The 23,260-nt window shown below is 35.8% G+C and overlaps 1 protein-coding gene across 4 annotated transcripts in view; it reads left to right on the forward strand.

The window, feature by feature from the left end:
• The window catches only part of NKAIN2 (sodium/potassium transporting ATPase interacting 2), a 951,498-nt gene that overhangs the window by 303,804 nt on the left and 624,434 nt on the right, over positions 1-23,260 (forward strand). Inside the window, exon 1 of one of the 4 annotated variants that reach the window (XM_072832801.1) lies at positions 11,249-11,312. The exons of the other annotated variants lie outside the window; for them this stretch is intronic. Within the exon in view, the coding sequence (XP_072688902.1) occupies positions 11,262-11,312 (51 nt within the window). The 5' untranslated portion in view covers positions 11,249-11,261. Of the gene's footprint in view, positions 1-11,248; positions 11,313-23,260 lie in introns of those variants that run through there. 4 annotated transcript variants of the gene reach the window in all.

Raw genomic sequence — 23,260 nt, forward strand, 5'->3', positions numbered from 1 at the left:
TATTTAGAAGTCATCAGCATATAGATGACCAAATCCATAGGATTTGATGCTTTTGTTTATAGGATACATATAAATGGAAAGGAGATTAATTCTAAGTACTAAATACAAGCGTCCTCCACAATCAGATCTATTAAACCAGTAAAGACTGAAGAGGAGATAAAGCAAACGGAGAGGAAGGAGGACATGTGTGAGCTGTGGCACTCCTAAACTTAAGGAGTCTTCAATAGAAAGGAGTGATGAACTGTACCCCATGTTGCCTAAAGGGATGATCAGTACAGCTAAGGTATTAGGGTGACAGGAGGTGGTGGCTGGAGAGTGAAATGCTTGAAACTGATGGTATATAGGATTCCATCTATTAGCAAATGGAAGCATATGAGGATGACCACTGGGACAATGGTTCTATTTAGGATTTAAGATCACAGGAAGAAAGGAGTTTCAGGGGCAGAAAGGCCAGTGTGTTCGCAAGTGTGCTGGAACAAATGATAAATACACAGTTGTAAAAAGTAAAAATTTATATATGTATATATAGTATATGTATATATTTGGCAAGCGAGGATAATAGGCAAAATCTAGCAACATGCCATTTAATAAAAAAAGGAAATTCTGATTTTGTATTTAGGTCTAATACACTAAATAAGCCAGGGAAATCATCATTTTACATTGGACCATAAATATAGAATTCAATGACTTTAGTTGCCTTGCACATTTAATAAGGGTTTGCCAGTGGATTTTTTTTTTTTTTTTGGTTTATTCAGCATCATGATTAGGCTATTACATTTAGCGATCAACAGCATGGGTACAAAAAACAAATGAAAAACCACTATGTTAAAACCCTTTGTTGGAATGCTTTCTACTTTCCATAGAACAGCAACTAAAATAACCTGTTCTATAGTTCGTCACACATATAGTCCTTGAGTTTTTTGCCCATACACGTGAGTATTGTCTAAAACAGGTCTTCTTTGTAGCAGCCAGGCCCTGCCACCACTGTGCTTGGCTGAGGTCACAGATCTGTTGTATCCTGTAGCTTCCCTGTCACTTCCCTGGCTCTCCTCTCCTGCTAAGTTTTGTTTCCTGGTGGTAATGAAAACCTTCTGCCCCTGCCATAGCTGCTGCTGCTGCTGCTGGAACTGCCATAGCCACCTTGGTTTCATGGTTTGGAAAAGTATTGGCCTCCAGCACCATAGAGGCCAGAGCTTCTGCCTCCAAAATTTCCTCCTTTCAGAAGACCAACATTTAAAGATTGATTGTTGTAGTTGCCAAAATCATTATAGCTTCTACCTCCAAAGTTGCTTCCATCATTACCATATCCATTATAGCCTGCCCCACCGCCACCATATCTACCACCATCTCAACTGCCACCAAAGCCACCTCACCCACTGGAGTTTCCTCCATGACCAAAGTTGTCATTCCTACCAAAACCACCTCCATGCCTACCACCGCTTCCAGAACTGTTTCAACCTCTCTGGCTGGGTGAAGCACTAGCCATCACTTGCTTAGATAGGGCTTTCCTTGCTTCATGGTTGTGGCCATTCACATGATGGTATTTCTGAATGACAGTTGTGTCTACAGTCATGATCACCAAATGTTACAAAAGCCAAACCTCTCTTGCCACTGCCATGATCAGTCATAATTTTAATCACTCCAATTTTCCCATACTGTTCAAAATAATCTCTTCGATGATGTTCTTCAGTGTCTTCTTTAATGCCACCCACAGTTATCTTTGTTTTTTACAGTTAAGTGGGCACCAGGTCTTTGAGAATCTTTTCTTGAGACAACACTCTTTGGTTCTACAATTCTTTCATCCACCTTATGTGGCCTTGTATTCATGACGGCATCCACCCCCTCCACAGTGGCATATGTGAAGGGAGTGAAAATGCCTTTTGGGGAAAAAAAAAAAGGTACAAGAAGGGCAGGGGTACTTGGTGTTTGGATCCCTCATTACCACACAGTCCGTAAGTGTTCCTCATTGCTCAACATGTCTCAGACTCTCATCCATTGTTTCAAAGCTCAAACCTGTGATGAAGAGCTTCTGCAGCTGTTCAGGCTCTTTGAAGACTCTGACTTAGACATAACGGTGGTGGGAGGGGGGGGACTTTAATGATGCTTACTCGGTGATGTCTGTGAACAGAAAAGCAGGGGTTTGTCAATTAGAGTATCAATAATGTTTCCCTCCAAAATTTGGCAGGAACAATTTTCCAGAAACGTAATTTGTTTTATTTTGCATTAAATAATAGCATCCAAAATAAGGAAGACAGTTTCATGTTACTAGCATAGATAAGCAATATTAATATACTGTATTCTTTTATATTTTCTACACAGCAAAAAAGAGAAAGACATATTCCCTTGTCAATTCAAAGGACAAGAGAGTGGAGTTATGTGAGAATTCCAAACAATATCACATAATCATGGTGTTGCCAAACAGACATTTTCATATTTGTCCCTTCAGAAAAAGAAGTTGAAGAAAAACAATTGAATGGCATTTAATATTCCTCCTTGAGCAATAGTCCTGAGAAAATGGAGAGATACCCCTTCTTGACAGCCTTAATTTTTTTTCTATTTTAATGATTCATAGCACTGCTTCATCAGAAATCTAATCCTTTAAAATTTTTGAAAATTGGAGTTAACTTTATGGCGAAGGCTTATATTTTACAGATTCGAAGAAATATTAGATAATTATAAGATTCACTGTTATTTAACACAGCAAATTGCCATTAAAACGATGACATGCCTTCCCTTTTAAGACCCGCCCTGATTTCAGAAATGTCAAAATATGAAAAAAGATTAGCTTATATTAATGATATATATGCTAATTAAAAACTACAGTCCCTCAGGTTCTTGTTTTTAATAACTGTGTCTTAGGGTTCTATGTACTTTTAGCTATCCCAGATTAACATAGAAATACATTGTGGAAAACACCATTTGATTTTTTTTTACAAAAATGTATTTTTCTACAAAAATCATATTTTTGTTATAGTTAGGGTGGCTGTATGTTTTCCTTAAATCTTTAATACATGTTATCTCTTTCAGATCAGTGACAAAGTTCTTATTAGACTGATATCAGTTTTCCAGGCAAAATATCATTCTTGTTGCACAGAGGCCTTTTTTTTTTCTACTGGTGAGAAATGGAGATGATACAAAGAGTATGTTAGAACCATGTATCTTTAATACTCCATCTGCAGTGCCATCAGCCAGTTTGCATTAAGAAATCCCTCTGGCTGTGTTGTAAAGTAGTTCCTGCCCTTCTTGTACCTTCTATGCATGGATTTTTGTCAGCACATTCTATCTTTATTATTAAGAGATCTTCCTTGACATTATATTAGACTATCATGGAAGCAGCATGCTTCTGAGATGCCTGTGTAATGTTGATAAATGTGACACGCTGTAACAGGAGGTAATAGTGCGTTATCACAAATAACTGAATTACGGATGTTTTAACTTTAATTCAGGATCCCTTTATGAAGAACCCTAAACACACGGCTGTAAAGATACCACTGAACACTGTTTTTGTGTGAATATCTAGTAGAAAGCTGGATTTGAGCGTTAAGTAATTTTAGCGGAGAGTAAGGAAGTAGCACTTCAAGAAGTAGCTGTGAAGCAGATATTCTAAACATCAAGCATGTGGTAACTCGTAAACTTCATGGTTTTCTTTTCTTTTTATTTAAATTCAATTAACTAACATATAGTACATCATTAGTTTCAAATGTAGAGTTCAATAATTTATCAGTTGTGTATAATACCCAGTGCTCATCACATCACATGCCCTCCTTAAATGCCCATTACCCAGGTACCCCATCTGCCCACCCACTACCACTCTGAGGACCCTCAGTTTGTTTCCTAGAGTTAAGTATCTCTCATAGTTTGTTTCCCTCTCTGATTTTTTTCCCATTCAGTTTTCCCTCCTTTCCTCTATGATCGTATGTTCTAATTCTTATATTCCAACATGAGTGAAACTATATGATAATTATCTTCCTCTGACTTATTTCACTCAGCATAATACCCTCCAGTTCCATCTATGTCCATGTAAATGGTAAGATTTCATTATTTTTGATGACTAATATTCCTGTGTGTGTGTGTATGTGTGTGTGAGTGATATATGCGTGTATATATATCTCACATCTTCTTTATCCGTGGACATCTGGGCTCCCTCTACAGTTTGGCTACTCTGGACATACAGTGCCAGCAACATGGAGCCACAGCAGTTATAGACCTATGCTTAAAAAGAGGACTAAAAGAAAATGATAAAGATCTTGGTACTGTTTAATCTTATTAGTCATTACTTCTTAATTATTGCTTCTTATGACACTGTTTCATTTCTTAAAATGAATAGGTATAGGGACACCTGGGTGGCTCAGCGGTTGAGTGTCTACCTTGGGCTCAGGTCATGATCCTGGGGTCCCAGGATCGAGTCCCACATCAGGCTCCCTGCAGGGAGCCTGTTTCTCCCTCTGCCTAAGACTCTGTCTCTCTCTGTGTGTCTCTCATGAATAATAAATAAATAAAAATCTTAAAAAAATATAAGTAGGTATAAAATGCTTTCTGGGTTTGAACTATTTACCTTTCTAATTCTTTACCTTTCCGTTATAATATAGGGTGGGAGATTCAGGTGGGGTGAGTCACTTGCTTTTTTCCATAATTGATTTAGAAGTGAATTCAGTTTTGGTTAAGGTAGGAAAACATTTCATAGAGAAATTATCCAAGTTAGGTGTCATGGAAGAACTAAGGTCAATGTATTTGCATGTCGTTGTGAGGCTTACAGAATGAAGTTCAGAAATACTGATTTTTTTTGAAATTTTTCTAAGTAATCTCTACCCATTGTGGGGCTCAAACAACCCCAAGATCAGGAGTACCACACCCCACTGATTGCTCTGATTATACTTTAGTAAAAGTTGAAGTGGTTCCTTCTAGGAGATCTGCCTGAGGCATGTGATAGCATGTCTCTCAACACTTCAAATTGCCCAGGGAGCAAGTAGCAGAGAGAATGGTCAGCATCATCCTGCATATTTCATTAGGCAGTAAGACAGAGAGTTGACCTGAACATCTCCCCATGTTATACTCTAATCTGATTTTAGTAACATCAGCATAATTCTATATTGACGCCCCGCCCCCCCTTTTATGTTCCATTGCCATAAAACGCTGCCATTACAGTATGTACTCTGTGCTAAATCTCATTGGATCTCTATATAAAATCCTTAAAACTATCAGGACCACGTTACATACCTTAGGAGGTGTTCTAACTATGAGAATGAGGTTTTCTTTCTCCTCAAGATACAGCCCTGAACATAACAGTAGGGAATTTTTTTTGTTTGTTTTTCTTTAAGATGAGGTCTTCATAGGGTCAGAGTATTCTCTTTCCTTCTTATTTTCCAGAGGCTTAAACTGAACCCCAGGGATAGGGCATGATGCAATCATAGGAATGGATTCTGTGACAGACAGAAGGTGTAAGCATCTTTCCTTTCATGTCTTTTTCTATGTAACTAATACTCTCATTTATTTATATCTACTCTTAATTAAAAAGAGATGAGATATGACTAAAATAATGTATACATTGCACCAGTATAAAGTGAACAAAGGAAACAGGGAAAAGGGCAACAACAGGACACGAGGGAGCTAAAATGAAACCAAGGGTCAATTAGTAAGTTGGAAGGTGTGCTCTGCAATGGAAGTTAGCAGATTGCAGTTTTTAGCTTTAAGATTTTTAGCTTTTAAGGGAAAGAGAAAACAAAGTATAAGACTTGAAGTGCTTATGTTATTAATGCTAATTTCTCATGAGGAAAATAAGAAAAGACCTTTTGTGGTACTCCAACTATAGATCTCTCATTTTCATAGGGGGCCCTGTGATGAGCTTAATATCCTCAACAATATCCTTCCAGTCAATGCAGTACAAATCATTCTAGATATTTTTCTTATTACCTATATTTAATGTGAGCCTGGTAGTGACATACACATGAAGTTCAATAAAAAGTTATTGTATGAGAGTCTGTAAAAGTGATCTCTAAGGACAAAGGACTATAATTGTCTGATTTTGTATGTAAGTACACAGATTGGAATACCTAGAGCAGAAGTTGTCAAACTTGTCCTACACAGACCAGAGTGAATATTTTCAGTCTTGTGGGTCATATGGCCTCCATCACTTATCATTCAGTGCTAGCATGATGGCATGAAAGGAGCCAAGATAAAGTGTAAATGGATGAGTGAAGCTGTGTCAAAACCTGCTTTATAAATCAGGCAGTTACCCAGATTTGGTTCATGAGCCATATTTTGCCAATTCCTGATAGAAAAATGAATGTCATTTAAACAAAGTTACGTCACCTCTGAATAAGGGCAGGTGAGTGAGTAGAAGCAATAGGAGCAATATTTCCCTCCGCAAATTCCACATCCTGTGTAAGAATAAGTGTTTATCTATATGTGGGATATGGGAAGTGTACTATTAAATAATACGCAGCCAGGATTGGCCAGGTGTAGCTCTTGGCTCTTCTACCTGCCAGATCTGTTAACGTAATCAAATTTCCTCATCTGTCTCTAACTTGATCTCCTTATCAGGAAACTATGCATAATAATTCTTTCCTCACAAGGTTGTTATGAGGCAAAATACATAGCTATTACCTGAATGATTCATATCAATTAATAGATAATAGTTTGGGTCCTGAAGTCTGTGCTAGAAATCTCAAATTGTTGGCCAAAGGACTCTGTCCAACATATAAACATGTTTAATTTGCTCTGAAAAACATGGACTGTTTAAGTATCTGACATGCTAACATGAAAATATATATATATGCACACATATATATATATTTGGTGACTATCTATGAAAATAAGGATTTTAGGGAAAAGATAAAGGAAAGATCTAGCTGCCTTGGGCCTGTAGCATTGAATGGAAACAATGAGCTGCCCATGTTGGGAGGGCAGCCTCTGGTTTGCATCGCCCCCACCAGCACACCTCGTCTCCCTGGTGCTCAGGCTGAGCTCTGTTGGCATTTATAATCCAACATGTCCTACTTGTTTTGCAGTTCCCAGGGGGAAAAAAAATCCACCTTGGTACCTTGTCTACCTCTTTCTTTTTCTTTTCTGTATCTTGTCCCCTTCATTGTTTGTTGTTGGTTGTTGTTAAAACTCTAGAGAGTGGTGTCTTAGAGAGCATGTAAATTGATAAGTTAATAAGGTATCTGTGGTCAAAGAATTTTAAAAAAAGAATTCAATGGTTAAATATGGTTAGGGATGCTGAAAGAAGCAAAGAAACCAGGTGTCTTTCCTGTGGGCATCTCATTATCCTTTAATATATTAATGTGTAGTTTTCATTTTCAAGATAGGAGAGTGCTCTACAGCTTTCCTGAATTGACGTTAACAAAAAAAAAAAAAAAAAAAAAAAAGAAAGGAAAAGAAACTGTGTGAGAGACCTGTACTCTGAAAAGTATAAAACATTGATAAAGAAATTGAAGAAGACACAAAGAAATGGAAAGATATTCCATGCTCATGGATTGAAAGAAATATTGTTAAAATGTTTACACTAATAAAAGCAATCTACAGATTAAATGCAATTCCTATCAGAATACCAGCAACATTATTCATAGAACTGGAGCAAATGATCCTAAATTTTGTGTGGAACCACAAGACTGTAAGTAGCCAAAGCAACCTTGAAAAAGAAAAGTAAAACTGAGGTATCACAATTCCAGACTTCAAGTTATACTGAAAGCTATAGTAATAAAATCCAATGGTACTGGCACAAAAATAGACACAGAGATCAATGGAAAAAATATCTGCATTTATATGGTCAATTAATCTCCAACACAGCAGAAAGAATATCCAATGACAAAGGCAATCTTTTCAACAAATGGTGTTGGGAAAACTGGACAGCTACATGCAAAAGAATGAAACTGGATCATTTTCTTTCTTTAAAAAAAAAAAAATCTATTTATTTATTCATGAGACAGAGAGAGAGAGATGTAGAAACACAGGCAGAGGGAGAGGCAGGCTCCATGCAGGGAGCCCGAGGTGGGATTCGATCCCAGGTCTCTAAGATCAGGCCTTGGGCTGAAGGTGGTGCTAAACCGCTGAGCCACCTGGGCTGCCTGGATCATTTTCTTTCACCATAATAATGGATTAAAGACCTAAAGGTGATACGTGAAATCATAAAAATCCTAGAGGAGAAGATAGTAACCTTTTTGACATTGGCTGTAGCTAGCAACTTTTTACTAGTTATATGTCAGGAGGCAAGGAAAACAAGCAAAAATATGCTATTGGGACTTAATCAAAATAAGAAGCTTCTATACAACAAAGGAAATAATCAAAATTAAAAGGCCACCTACTGAATGGGAGAAGATATTTGCAAATGACATATCTGATAAAGAGTTAGTATCAAAAATATATAAAGAACTCATGCAACTTAATACCCAAAACACAAATAACCCGTTTAAAAATAAGCAGAAGACATGAACAGACATTTCTCCAAAGAAGATATCCAGATGACCAAGTGACACATGAAAAGATGCTCAACGTAACTTATCATCAGAGAAATGCAAGCCAAAACTACAATAAGATACCACCTCACACCCATCAGTATGGCTAAAATCAAAACCACAAGAAACAGTTAAGTGTTGGCAAGGATGTGGAGAAAAAGGAACCCTCTAGCACTTTGATGGGAATGCAAACTGGTACAGTTTCTGTGGAAGACAGCATGGAGTTTCCTCTAAAAGTAAAAATAGAACTACCCTACCATCCAGTAATCCTAGGACTGAGTACCCTCAAAATACAAAAACACTAATTCAAAGGGATATATGCACCGTTATGTTTATTGCAGTTTTATTTACAGCAGCCGAATTATGGAAGCAGCCCAAGTGTCCATCGATAGATTGAATGGATAAAGAAGTGATAATTATATACATATCTATAATTATATAATTTATTACATAAAATAAAACAATTTAATTGTTTTATAATAAATGTAATAATTTAATCATTTATGTGTCATTACAAATAATTATATATGATAAATATGATTATATATGATTTGTTATATAAGGTATTTATTATATAAGGTATATAATTATAGAATTATAAATAGATTATATATAATTTATTTTATATATATATATATATACACACACACACACACACACACCATTATTCAGCCATAAAAATCTATCCATTTGGAATGACATAGATGGAGCTAGAGAGTATAATACTAAGTACAATAAGCCAGTCAGAGAAGGACAACTACCATATGATTTCACTCATACGTAGAAATTAAGAAACAAAACAAATGAGCAAAGTTAAAAACAAAAACAAAAACAAAAACAAACAAAAAAAACAGAGACAAACCAAGAAACCAACTCCTAACTATAGAGAACTGATGGTTACCAGAAAGGAGGTGGGTGGGGGAGTGGACAAAATAGTTGATCAGGATCCAGGAGTACAGTTGCTGTGATGAGCATTAGGTGATGTATGGAAGTGTTGAATCACTATATTACACACTTGAACTTAATATAACATGGTATGTAAACTGTAATGGAATTAAAGTTTTTAAAAATGAAAAAAAAATGGAAATTATCATCCTTTAGTTTTAGTGCTCCATGCAGTTGTGGCTACTTAGCCATTTAGTATTATTTCCATAGAACATGATTTGGGAAACATTCCCATTACCATCCTAAAAATCCCCATGGAATTTGTAATTTTAAGACAGACATTCTAGATATAGGCATGGCAAGTAGTCTATACTGATACTATTTCAGGTAATTGTATTCACCGATTACATCATGATTGAACCTACTTTATAACATTTACTGGATAATAATAGTATCAAGAGTAATGTATATAGCCAAGATTAATTGAATACTTGCAGACAATGGGTAAGTACTTTGCTGGATTATTTAATTTAATCCTCACAGAAATCCTCTAAAGTGATTTTGTCTTATCCTTATTCTACAAAGGTTGAAAATGAGGCACAGAAAGGCAAAATAATTTGCTAAAGGTCACACAGCTACTAAGTAAGGCAACCAAGATCCTTAGTCCTTACTCTTAGCAGCTCGACACCTGTCTTGGCTAAATGCAGTGACAGTTGGAAGACATCTGACCCAAATTATATCTAAATTAGTGTGATCTTGGACTGTATTTATTTTACTCAATAATTACATATAAAGATAAATTACCTGCTGAGAATAACTCACTTTTTTATTACAAAACTTTCATAAGAAAAGTGTATGTTCTCTTTCACTTCCTTTTTCTTCTAGGATGTGTATGTAGCAAATGCAGTAGACTCACAGAATTATGGTAAAATTAAAAAAAAAAACTTTCTGAAGCATCACTACTAAAACTATGAAGTAGTTTTAAAATGTTATATGATCTGATGAGATTTTTTTCTAAAGATTGATACCCATGGAATTAAGGCACAGATTACTTATACCTGTCCCAGAAGGTACTGATTAGCCCCAAACTGTTCCCTACTTGAATCAATAAAAAAGGGCCAAGAGAGATCAATAAAATCCACACATAACTTAATGTTTCTAAAATCCCCTCTGCAAAATGATAGTGTTTAATAAAGAAATAGATATGCCTAAGTTCCCTTTGTCTCTGTGTCATCACTGTCCACCCTTTCCTGGAGTTTCGTGTATAATATTGCTCAAAGTACAAATTTCTAATTTATTAAGGAAAAAAATATAAGAGTATTGGAAAGATGTTTATTAAGGTCCAAGAATGGTCAATAAGTTAGAAGACATTTGTTATTCAGTAGATTGGAGAATAAATACATAACAAATTATAATAAAATATTAGTTTTAAATGTATAGATGTATACACAAATATAAATATATACATGTTGCATTTCATTGATATCAAGATGCTCTTGTTATATTACACCATCAATGTAATCGAAGCTTTTAACAGAGAAGATGAACAATGTACCAAACCTGCAATTACAGTTTTTGTAAGACACATTCAGATTTCAGAAACTATAAAAATTCGAATGTATCTTATGGTGGAGTCTGGCTGAGATGGAATTAATGGATTATTAACTAATCTAATGTGGGGGTTGGTAGAATGAGCGAGAAGGAGAAATTAATTGAGATTGGTTCCAGGTGACTGGCATAAGGGTAGGGGTTGGTGTATATGGGAAGCAAATTGAGATGTAGCATGATGTGAAGTTCATTTAAGGTCTTAATCAGTGTCAAGTTCAAAGCCTTGTTGAGTTAGTTGGGGGTTACCTTTAGATGGGTCACCCTCTAATCATGCCTTATTTGTCCCTCTGATGTATTTACAGGTACTGAAGATGGATGGGCATCATTAGGTATCTCTTATTATATTGCCCCACAAATATCTTAACCGTGAGTTTTTCAGAGTAATATTTTTTCCATTCATGTCTACAGGGTGATATCCATTTGGAGAATTCATGACCATGCCTAAATGTTCATATTAATCCATTAAATCAAAACATGATTTTCTTCCTGAATTTTTTTAAATAACATATATTTTTCTGGTTCTGAAAATGATTCATGGTAATTGAAATCAATTTGGAAAATGTTGGTATAAAATAGATGACTTAAAGTCACCTATAGTTGTACATCTACCTATAACTAATTAATTTAAAATGTTTCTTTTTTATTTATGATTTTTTTCACATAAAACTGAGATTGTGTGGTATAATAATTTTTACTATTTAAAATGGACATTGTAAACATGTCATTTTAAAAATGATTAGTCTGGATAGATAAGTCAATGTTTCACAAAACTTAGACTCATGTTCATCCATGTTACTAGACTGACTTCAAAGAGGAGGGTTCTATAACCTATAATTTTAACAAAAATCTATTGCCTTGTAAAACTAGCAAGAGGAAAGCAGATCTAATTACCATACCTCTAACATTTCATTGTATTTTGTAATATTACAATACCATGAGCTCAGGTGTCTCCATATATTTGGAAATTGGACAAATTAAATTGGACACATTACAACTGATGATAACACTCCAAAATTCTGTATCATTTCTGGAAAAAATAGTGATTCTCTGTAATTTCAAATTCTCAGAAATATCCATAAACATATGTTTTCTATACAATTTCTGGTTCTTAAATTCAATAAGAATATTCCTAATTGATAAGACTCTTCAAGTTATAAGCCTCTACCTTTGTTTGAAGAAATTTCCATAATGTCACAATTCAACAATTCATTCTCTTTCCAAAAGGATCAGATATCCACATTGATGTTTAAAAATAATAGGAGAATTGCATAGAATGTTTAAAAATGAATCTAAGTAAAGTGATTTATAGTACATATCACTGGGCCCATGATTTGATTTGATTTATTATTTAAATTCAATTAACCAAAATATAGTAAATCACTCGTTTCATATGTAGAGTTCAATAATCTATCAGTTGTGTATAACACCCAGTGATTTTAAGCTCCATTTTAATAATAAGTGTTAGGTAACCTATTTCAAAATAAGCTTTTTTTTTTTTTTTTTTTTTTTTTTTTTTAGCTTGGTCATTAGTGGCGCTGGGCAAAATAATAGGTGCCCAATGAGTGTATGACTATTTGGCAGAAGGCTGCTATGGCAGGCCCCCAGAAGGTAAAGGAAGAAATACAGAGCTTGGGAGGGTTTGAAACTCGGAAGGCTCTTAGGGTAACATGGTTACAATGGTAAGAGAGAAGATTACTGAAAAAGAAGTAGGGATAATCTAAAAGGAGACAGAAAGAAGTTCCAATATGTTAAAGATTAGCTAATTCTTGTTTTTCTTAAAATATATTTTTAAAAATTACTCTTTCGTGATTTTTCTTTTTCTGATATTATGCCCTAGATAGACTATGGAAATCAAGAGATTTTTGCATGGATCTTTACTTTTCACATTTATAGCAAAATCTAAGACTGTCATTTCAGAGATTATATATCAGTCATCAAGCAACATATGAGGAAAAACTATCTCTGATCGCTGAGGTTGGACAGTGACACATTAAAGGGAGTAGCTTCTCATTTTCTGGTAATGACTTTGTGGTCCTAGCTATGCTATAATTAAAAGTTGACCTGTGGATTACGTACTACCCAATAGCAGGGGCTGAGTTCTTTAGCCTGTGTTGTCCTATCCTGAATATAGCCGATGACTTAAAAACACTCAAAACTGCGACAAGATGCCATTGCATTTTAAGACAAAATTGATTGCCTAATCAATGTTAAGAGATGTTGAGAGAGAGAAATCTAAGACTTGACTTTGGATTATTGGATTGTCTAGTTGTTCTCATGATGCAGGATACTGATTCATCAATATCACTGACCACTTAGGATGAGCTGTCACAGCCCTCCATGTGCATTACTTTATTAAATCTTTCACATTTGGAGGGTGCAGCTATTGATGTGGCCATACTTGCTTGGCCTGAAAGTGTTCACAGTGTATTGGATTTTTTTAAAATAATGGAATCGATTAATCTCGTTTTTATTTATTTCTAATTCCAAGAAGGATGGATTTAATAAAAATATTACACTGGAATAGGAGCTTTATTTTTGTATATAGTTGGGAGAGAAAAGATTTTATAGCATCTCCATTTATCAGTCAGTATATGCAACTTAATTGTCCTTAGTTCAGGAGTTACCTCAACAAATAATTTATATTTAATATCATTTTTAAAGATTATATCAGTTAGTGCATGTCCTGTTACAAAGCAGTATTAATAGAAAACTGTTAATGGAAACTTGAATCATCTAAAGTATCCAGAATTTCAAAATGATACATCTATGATTTACTAAGAATAATAGTCCTGCGGTTTAATATAGTTACTTTTCTTTTTTTTGGTTTGCAATTGTAATATTCAGCCTGTTACTTTGTACAGTAGAAGAGGAGACAAATGTTAACTAAGCCAGGAATGTAGATTTTCTTTCTTTCTTTCTTTCTTTCTTTCTTTCTTTCTTTCTTTCTTTCTTTCTTTCTTTCTTTCTTTCTTTCTTTCCTTTCTTTCTTTCTTTCTTTCTTTCTTTCTTTTTTTTATGTGGATTTTCAAAGATGCCTTCTGCTCAGTTCTCTGCATAGGCTCATTTCTTGCCTTGTTAACCATAACAAAAGACAGAAATGAAATATTTTTTAGTTTGATGTCTTTGTATAAGTTTTTTTTTCTTCTTCAATTTGTTTATACATCAGTGTATGATTTAGTAAACATTGTTCTTCCAAGTCAAGATAAGCAGGTGATCTTGTCACCTGCAATAACACGGATGGACCTAGAGGGTATTCTGCTAAGGGACAGAAGTCAGACGGAGAAAGACAAATACCGTATGATTTCACTTATACGTGGAACCTAAAAAATAAGAACAAAGGAATAAACAAAACCAAAACAGACTCATAGATACAGAGAACAATCTGGTGGTTGCCAAAGGAGAAGAGGATAGGGAGAGAGCAAGACAGGGAGAGAACATCCAATATAAATAATACAGGGTGCTGTAATATGCAGCATGGGGAATGCAGTTAATAATATTATAACGGCAGCCCGGGTGGCTCAGCGGTTTAGCACTGCCTTCAGCCCAGAGCATGATCCTGGAGACCCGGGATCGAGTCCCACATCGGGCTCCCTACAGGGAGCCTGCTTCTCCCCCTGCCTGTGTCTCTGCCTCTCTCTCTCATGAATAAATTAAAATCTTTAAAAAAATAAAAATAAATAAATAATATTATAACTTTGGTGACAGATGGTAGCTAGATTTATCATGGTGATCACTGCATAATATATATAAATGTGAATCACTGTGTTTGTTGTACATGTAAAACTAGTATGTCAACTATGCTTCAATTAAAAAAAAAAACATAGGTGATACTTGCTTTGGAAGTCTTCTAAAGGTGGAGGTTGATGGGTCTGGGTCTTTTTTTAAAAAATTTTTTAAGTTTTATTCATTTATTCATGAGGCAGAGAGAGAGGCAGAGACACAGGTAGAGGGAGAAGCAGGCTCCACACAGGGAGCCTGACGTGGGTCTTGATCCCCAGTCTCCAGGATCAGGCCCTAGGCTGAAGGTAGCGCTAAAATGCTGAACCACCCGGGCTGCCTGGGTTTGGATCTTTTTATAGTTGTCTACAGTTGGTGGTTCTCTGCAATGTTGCTCCTTTTCTTCTCTGTAATTCCATCCTAAATAGAGCTAATATGGAGTCAGTTTCTACTCTATTCAGGTAACAGGTAATAGGTACCTTGTATCTATTCCATTGTGTTTCTAGAACATTCTTTTTCATTTAGAATGATCTTTGAGACTAGGATTTTCTACTTATTTGAACATCACCAATAGTTAAGTCGTTCCATGTTTTAACCATAATAACGTTCTGCTAGATTGTCAGTTCTATATTCAATATTTTTATTTATTTATTTATTTATTTATTTATTTATTTATTTATTTATTTATTTATTTATTTTTTAAAGATTTTATTTATTTATTCATGAGAGACACAGAGAGGCACAGACATAGGCAGAGGGAGAAGCAGGCTCCATGCGGGGAGCCCGATGTGGGACTCGATCTTGGGCTGAAGGTGGCGCTAAACCATGCTGCCCCCATATATTCAATATTTTTAAACATCAGTGGCTGTATAGTATATAGAATAAGGTCCTTTTAATAAAGAGATAAATTACAAACAGTTTTATAGCTGTTTTATAACAGTGTTATAAAAGGGTTTTATAACAGTGTTTTGTGATTGAGTCACAACTCAATTCTTGGTGTGTGTATGTGTGCATGCGCACGCTTCCAAGTACACACTGTGTATGGATTATTTCATTTTGCCTACATGATAGCATTACCTACAGTGGCCCTTCTTTGTTTCACTTTATTTTCTTCTATAAATCTCAAATTGCTCTTTAATATGTGTTTATGAGCTATCCATTTTTTATTCCCTCCATATTTTACGAAGGCAAACACAGTTAAGTCAAGATGACTAATGGGTTGGTGGGGAGAAGTTTGGGCTGATAAAAACTACATAGGGAACAAACGATTTCCCTTTAGAGTTATCCTTTTAAAATAGCCAGTTATTACGAATAAAAAGGCAGCATTGTTAAACATTTCTTTTAATTAAATTTTACAATATATTTGCCATTCTAACTTCCAAGTCTCGTGTTCCCTATGGCAGGCCTCAGTAGGCATTCATAATATGAGAGAATATTTGAGTTCTGGAACCTTTTATAGGAAGGTAGGAATCTTATTTTATATACTTTAAAGTATTAGATACGGTGTTTACCAAAACAAAAGACAATCAATCATTAGCAAATATCAGTTTTCATCCTCTTCTGGGAACATCTTTCCCCCTTCTTACTCTCGTCTGATAGTTTTCTAGTCCATTCTGGTTCTTACTTATTCAAAACTAATAACATGTTTTCTTGACTTTTTTTTTTTTTTTCCAAATTTCAGCCACCTCTTCCACTGTCTACCCACTTTCCTGGCCAACTTGGTTCTTGCCTCACTGAGTAAATTGAGACTACCACAAACTTCCACAATCATCGTATTTAACACCTACCTGAGATTAAACTGAATCTACTTTTGATGAATTGTTCATGCTTTTACAGAAGGCTGCACCCTCTAAATGTTTTTTTAGAACCTACCTTCCTTACTCAAGACTACTGGTCTAGCGATTATTACAATAGACGAGTGCAATATGATGCTGTTATTTCTTAAAAATCAGTATCTATTTACTGTGAAGGATGATTTAAGATGTGTTTTCAAGTTAAAGAAATATATATGTTACATATATGGAAAAGGATGTATGTCGTATAGCAATATTATACATTACATGTTATAGACATTCTTTAAGTAGGGATGTGAGAAATATTCAAACGTGGCCTCAAGAAGGTAAGACTTGAACTGAAAATTTTGGATGGAGAGATTTGGATATATGGAGAAAGAATCAAAGCAGCCATTCCAGACAAGAAACAGAACATGAGGACATATGCAAAAGTGCCGATGAGCATGGTATGTAATCAGGGTTCAGAAAGGAAGCCTGAGTAACTACAGTAGAGCTTCATGAAAGAGTTCAGAAAGGGATATGGTGGCAAAGGAAGCTTGGATGCTGCTTTGTGATGCCCTTGAATTCCAGGATACATTCAACAGAGATGATATAGAACATCCACATGGAAATATCTAGTGGTGAATTTTGCATTTCTTGAGCTGAGATTTTATAGTAGGGTATGCTTAGACTCATGTTTCTTTTGATTTTCTGTTTAGTATCTTCCAAACTGAGTTCATATGTCATACTTCAGGATTGAGGAAAAAATACACATCTTGGTGGCATTGAGGACACATACTGGTGAACAGGAGTATAGAGGCCTGAACACATCAAAGTTCTACTCCTTCATTGAGACATACGAAGAACAGATCAGGTCGGCATAGGAGGTTTTCCCAGTGAACAGATCCAGGGTTCCAGTTGAGTTTACATTTCAGCCTACCTGAGCTTCGGGGTCCCAGGATGAGACAGCAGACCCCATGAGCAGGGACTTGGCCTTTTAAGAGAGGAGATTGATGTTGGCCATTTCATGTGATGACAGAGCAGAGACCTGAAAGTCATTTTTCACCGAACAAACCATGTCCCTTACCTCCCCTTCTCTGACTCTGTCATTAGTACACTAACCTCATAGCCTAGAGCATTGATGTCTACTAGAAGTTTTTCTGATGGTGAGAATGGTCCATGGTATTTGTGGGTATTGAGCCCTTGAAATGTGACTAATACACATTTTTTTAAAATATAAATCTAAATTGTTACCCGTGGCTGTTGGGTATGGAATAGTATAAAGCAACTAGAGAACCAAACTTGAGCATTTCATGAGCATGTATCTTGTGCCTGACCTAATTTAAGAACTTTACATGTATGGACTCACTTAATCCCCATAGGAATCAGCACCAGTAGGCATTATTCTTTTTGCCATTATAGGACTGAGGGAACAGGGGCAGAGAGGTTTGGCACAGGGAGGAAATGACAAAGGTGGAATTTAAACCTAGGCGGTATATGCACATAGCTTCAACAACTGTGTTGCTTCATCTTTAAGTCCTTCATTGGTCTTGCTCTTCCTTTCTTGCTCACACTCACTCATTTGTGTATATTATTACCATCAGCGATGCCAGAGACTGTTTTATGCATAAAATATGTTAGCCATTCCTGTTGAGGCTTGGTATGCTCCCTTACCACTGCCCCTGAAATAGCCTAGGTTCATTTAATGTGTGAATTACCGAATGGTTTCCTGATCATCATACATCTCCCCCAAAGCAGTGCTTCTGAAACTTGGGTGTGCACCAGAATCACAAGAAATACTTAGCTGCTTGTTTCTAATACAGGTGTAGGGTGGGGCCTGAGAATTTGCATTTTTAACAAATTTCCTGGTGATCCTGATACTATTTTGCTGGACTGGTGGCCACACTTTGGAGACACCTGCTCTAAACCAAGTTTTATTTTATTTTATATTTATATTATATTTATTTATTCATGAGAGACCCAGGCAGAGACCCAGGCAGAGGAAAAAGCAGGCTCCCTGCGGGGAGCCCAATGTGGGACTCAGTCCCGGAACTCCCGGATCACGCCCTGAGCCCAAGGCAGACAGATGCTCAAACACTGAGCCACCCAGGTGTCCCACCTAAACCAAGACTTAAATGTGCTGCTGGGTTAATTAACTTTAAAATAGAATTGTTAATACTTCTCGGATTCCTTCAGTGAAAGACATAATCCTTCATGGTCATTTTTTGCCTTGTTTGTTGCACAAATAGTATATGTATTCACCTGTTGTCAGGAGGTGACATACAGTGAAAAATAAAAAGGGAAGGAGAAGAAGAAAGAATGAGGGGGAGGGGAAAGCAAAGACACATGAGAAGGCAGCAAGAAAGCCAAAGAAAAACATTGATTTGTAGAACTGAAAGGCTAGATTACACCAACCCTCTAAGATTCAGGCAGGGGTTGCCACCTGTTACTCACCAGGAGGAATCTGGTCGCAAAGCTATTGTGATCAGAACAATATTTGAAAAAAAAATCATCGTTTGTGATTAGAGTATATCTTCATTTTCCACAGATCTCACGGATGCATTTTGTTTTACGGAGATTGCTTTACACATTTACAACCTTTCCCCATCAGTTAGACTTTTAGGTTTGCTAATCTAGATTTAGAGCAACAAGAAATGGAATCAAGACTTGCTCAGTCCTCCTCTATTGGTATTTCCTTCCTCGAAGTAGGTTTTATTTTCACATTGGCTGTCTTGATATGGTGATGATGGTGACATCTGTCAGTTTTAGCCTTATGTGGATTTTAGTCCCTTTCAGTGAGAAGAGGATTGCCTTTTTCCCAGTAGACCTTACAGAGTTCCATGATGAATCCTGATTGGCCCTGCGTCAGTCATGTGCTTACCCCTCTAATAAGAATGGCAGGGGTTGGGGTAAAAGAGTAGACCCTGCGGGAGAGGATGAGGGCTGGCTACCCAAAGTAGAATTAGGGTGCTGTTACCCATGCACCAGGGGTAGGACTCCGGACCCAAGAGATGCACCAGGTATCCACAACCTAGGATGTGAACCCAAACCATGTTTCGAATTGTGACCTTGAAACTGTTCTTCTTACCTGAAACCCAGTGGCAATATACTTAGCAGTGGAAGAGGTTTATTAGTAAATAAACTGTCTGCCATTCATGGTAAATCTCAGAAGCCTCATCCATAAAAATGGTTATATCCCCTCCTTGAAACTAATGTTCCTTACCTTTTAAAGTAGTAGGATATCGTATTAAAATATCTCTCCTGTGTACCAGCTCTAAAAATAACTTTATATATTTGCTCTCTTTCTCCTATATTTCCAGGCATATGTAAATAGGAACAGTTTTAACATATTACTCCATAATATAGATATGATAACTGAATTAAATGTTTGCATTCCTTTTTCATTTGGATTTTGTAGAATGGTGATCTGCAGTGTGTTAGTCTAGCACTTACGATCACTCTTCTTGCTCAATTTTACTTTGAATTATTATTTGAGGGCAATAATCGCCTTTTAGGATGATATTTTACAAATAGAGATTGTGAATGCATTCATAGAAAAATGTTTAAAATAATTCACCGAAGAACAAAAAACAACTTTATATGTACTCCAGGTCATGGTGAGTAGACACTGATACAGGTGATCTTATCTGGGATGTAAAGTTAGGACAATTTCCAAACAACCAGGTCTAGCTGCTTTTTTCAGCTAGTGACAGGGACATGCGCACCAGCACTTGCCACATGGCTAGATGTCTGTCTCGCTTTTTCCACAGTTTGCTTAAGACCATCAGTACACACTAAGAACTCTTCTAGTTATAATTTTCCATGATTTTTAGATTATCTTAAAGTTATGAACCAGGATTCCATTAGTTTCTTCCTCTGCAAGAAACTTTAATCTGAGTTGTTTTAAAATTAGGCCCTCCACCAAATTATCAGTTGGTAGGAACTATGTGAGATACATAGTTTTTACCTAAAAGCTAGTTTATATTACTCAGTCTTTTTTGTATGAAAATTTGCATGATACATCACTTTTAGAAGTTAATGGGGGGAGAAAAATGGTCTCTCTAGACATATTAGATTTTTTATTTGAAAAATAAAAATTTATTACAGTTGATAAAAAGTTAAAAACTGAATTTAAGGCATAAATAAAATTACTAAATTACTCTGAGATTTATGTATGAAAATCTTCTCCTTAAAAAATCTTCTCCTTTATGATTTTTAAAATCTATTTAAGGGTCCTATTGTAATTTTTTCTGAAATTATCTTGAATTGTTTTCATCTTATTCTTCCTTAAGTAGACTGAAGAACATAGAAGAAGAGTGTTTGACAGAAGCAGGGTATTTTCATTCCTTTCCTTTCTTCTTAGAAAATACAAGTTGAGTCTCCAAGTAAAGTTCATTAAAATACACATTTTTACAGCCAAAACATGTGGCTTAATTTTAAGATCTGTCTTTCAAAAGATGACATAATTTCAAAAGTTAAGCTCTCATTAATTTCCTTCCCCCCCCCCGCCCCCCCACTGGAAAACAGAGTCTGGGAGAAGATCACCCAACACTTTCTAGTTAATATCACAAGTCCAATTCATTGAAATTAGAAGTAGGAACTTCAGAAGGAAACTGGAAATACTGAAATCCTCTAAACTGAAACGAGTTATAATAGAACATTACAGTGATGAAACACAATAAAGCATCATGTGTTACTGTTAGACATCAATCTTCGCCCTCAGTCTGTCTTTTGCATAATCAAAAACGTTGCTATGGTTTCAAATAAAATAACTTTATTTTGGTACCAGAAATAATGCAAAATACACAGTATGTAGGTTGCAACACTAATGACAGTTCTCTGAATGACTGAAAAGCATGAATTCACAATACACATCATATTTATTCATCATTTGAAAAGTTGTTGACAATTCTCTTGGTGTGAGACAATTTGCTCTCCATTATCAGATACAGGTAAAAACATTAAAAAGACATGATCTATGCAGTGGGGTTTATGAGCTCAGTTATTGAGATGTTGCCTTCCTTTCCGAGAATTATCTGAACAGTGTGCTGCCTTTTCACTCCACCAGTTTCCACCTAGACCAGATTAATGGAAAGAACTTTTGAGAGTGACTGCCATCTTTTTCATTGACTAGCAGTGTGGCCTAGGGCCAGGACACTCACTGGGACCTTAAGTAACCAGCCTCTAAAATGAAGCATTCAAATCATGTATTACATTCCTATCCAACTCTCAAAAAATGTGTTTATTTCTATATTAGATTTTTATTACCCCAATAATGCATATTCATTGTAGAAAACATTTTAAAATACAAAAAAAAAAAAAAAAGGAAAAGAAAGCTAGAAAAGGGAGAGGTATCTGTAGTTCCTTCTGCAACATAAAATGTTTGGATTTTCATCATTATCCATCTAGCTGGGCTCAGCCATGTAATGAGTTTGTTTCTGTAGAGACCTCTCAAGTCATTAATAGTATTTGTAATATTATGGAGACAAGATTATAGCAGTTCAACCTGAGATCCCCAGCTTTTATAATGTTTTCTAAGAGAATTAGGATTCTTCATAGGATAAAACTGTAGTGACACTGCTGTGTGAGCTTGTTGCCAATGTTGCATTGAGTTGACCAGGCAAGGCATCCTTAGAAATTAAGCCACTAGGGAAATTTATCATTTATCATTCAAAAATAGAAGGAGGTATATACCCTTGTTAGATCAGAAATAGGAAAAATTAAAATATATGATTTCAGTTTCCTGGGAACAGCGAAAATTGCCTATGCTTGTTTAAGTGGGATTTATAAAGAAAAGATGGTTTTTTCTTTCTTTCTTTCTTTCTTTCTTTCTTTCTTTCTTTCTTTCTTTCTTCTCTTTCTTCTCTTTCTTTTCTTTCTTTTCTTTCTTCTGAATTTTTTAGACTGTTAGCTTGAAATGTTTCAGTCAGCCTAGCCCAAGGAAAACCATTTTCATAAAAGTTTATTTAATAGTGGGTATTATATAGTTATTATATAACTAGGGAAGATTCAAATATGTAATAAAAATATTAACTGTTGGGAAGTTCAACTTAGCTTCTGAGTCAGCTTTCCCGTTCTGTGGAGGAAAGCCTACTTTTGCCAGTGATAATAATTTCGTTGTCTGTGGTTTAAAATGGAAACCAGGGATCCCTGGGTGGCTCAGCGGTTTAGCGCCTGCCTTTGGCTCAGGCTGTGATCCTGGAGTCCCAGGATTGAGTCCCACGTCGGGCTCCCTGCATGGTGCCTGCATCTCCCTCCTCCTGTGTCTCTGCCTCTCTCTCTCTCTCTCTCTCTCTCTCCCCCTCTCTCTCTCTCTCATAAATAAATAAATAAATAAATAAATAAATAAATAAATAAATATTTAAATATTTAAAAAGTAAAATAAAACAAAATAAAAAAAAATAAATAAAATAAAATAAAATAAAATAAAATAAAATAAAATAAAATAAAATAAAATGGAAACCATTATGGATTACTGTGGTCAGTTCATAATCTTCCCATCCTTCCCCTCCCCTGCCCCTTTCCTGGGAGCTTCTGGGTTCAGGAGAGTTTTACTAACCAGTGTAGGTGTGGGAACTGGGTTTGTAGTTCATTCTTGGTTCTCTCCTGTCACTGAGGGCTTGTGCTGAAGTGTGACTCGTCAGATCAAGAATGTTTCTCTTTGTTTCTGATGCATCTACTGCTGGGATGCAATTCCCATCATGCCCTCCAATTCTCAGCTCCCTGTGCTCTATGTCTTCCTATACCCAATCTCATCACCTCTTCTGAAAATTTTGGTCTTTCAACAAGTTTACAACTCTCCTCTCTTCTCAAAATTCATAGCCA

The sequence above is a fragment of the Canis lupus genome, chromosome 1 (genome assembly GCF_048164855.1).
Source record: "Canis lupus baileyi chromosome 1, mCanLup2.hap1, whole genome shotgun sequence".
In the NCBI taxonomy this organism is placed as follows: domain Eukaryota; kingdom Metazoa; phylum Chordata; class Mammalia; order Carnivora; family Canidae; genus Canis; species Canis lupus.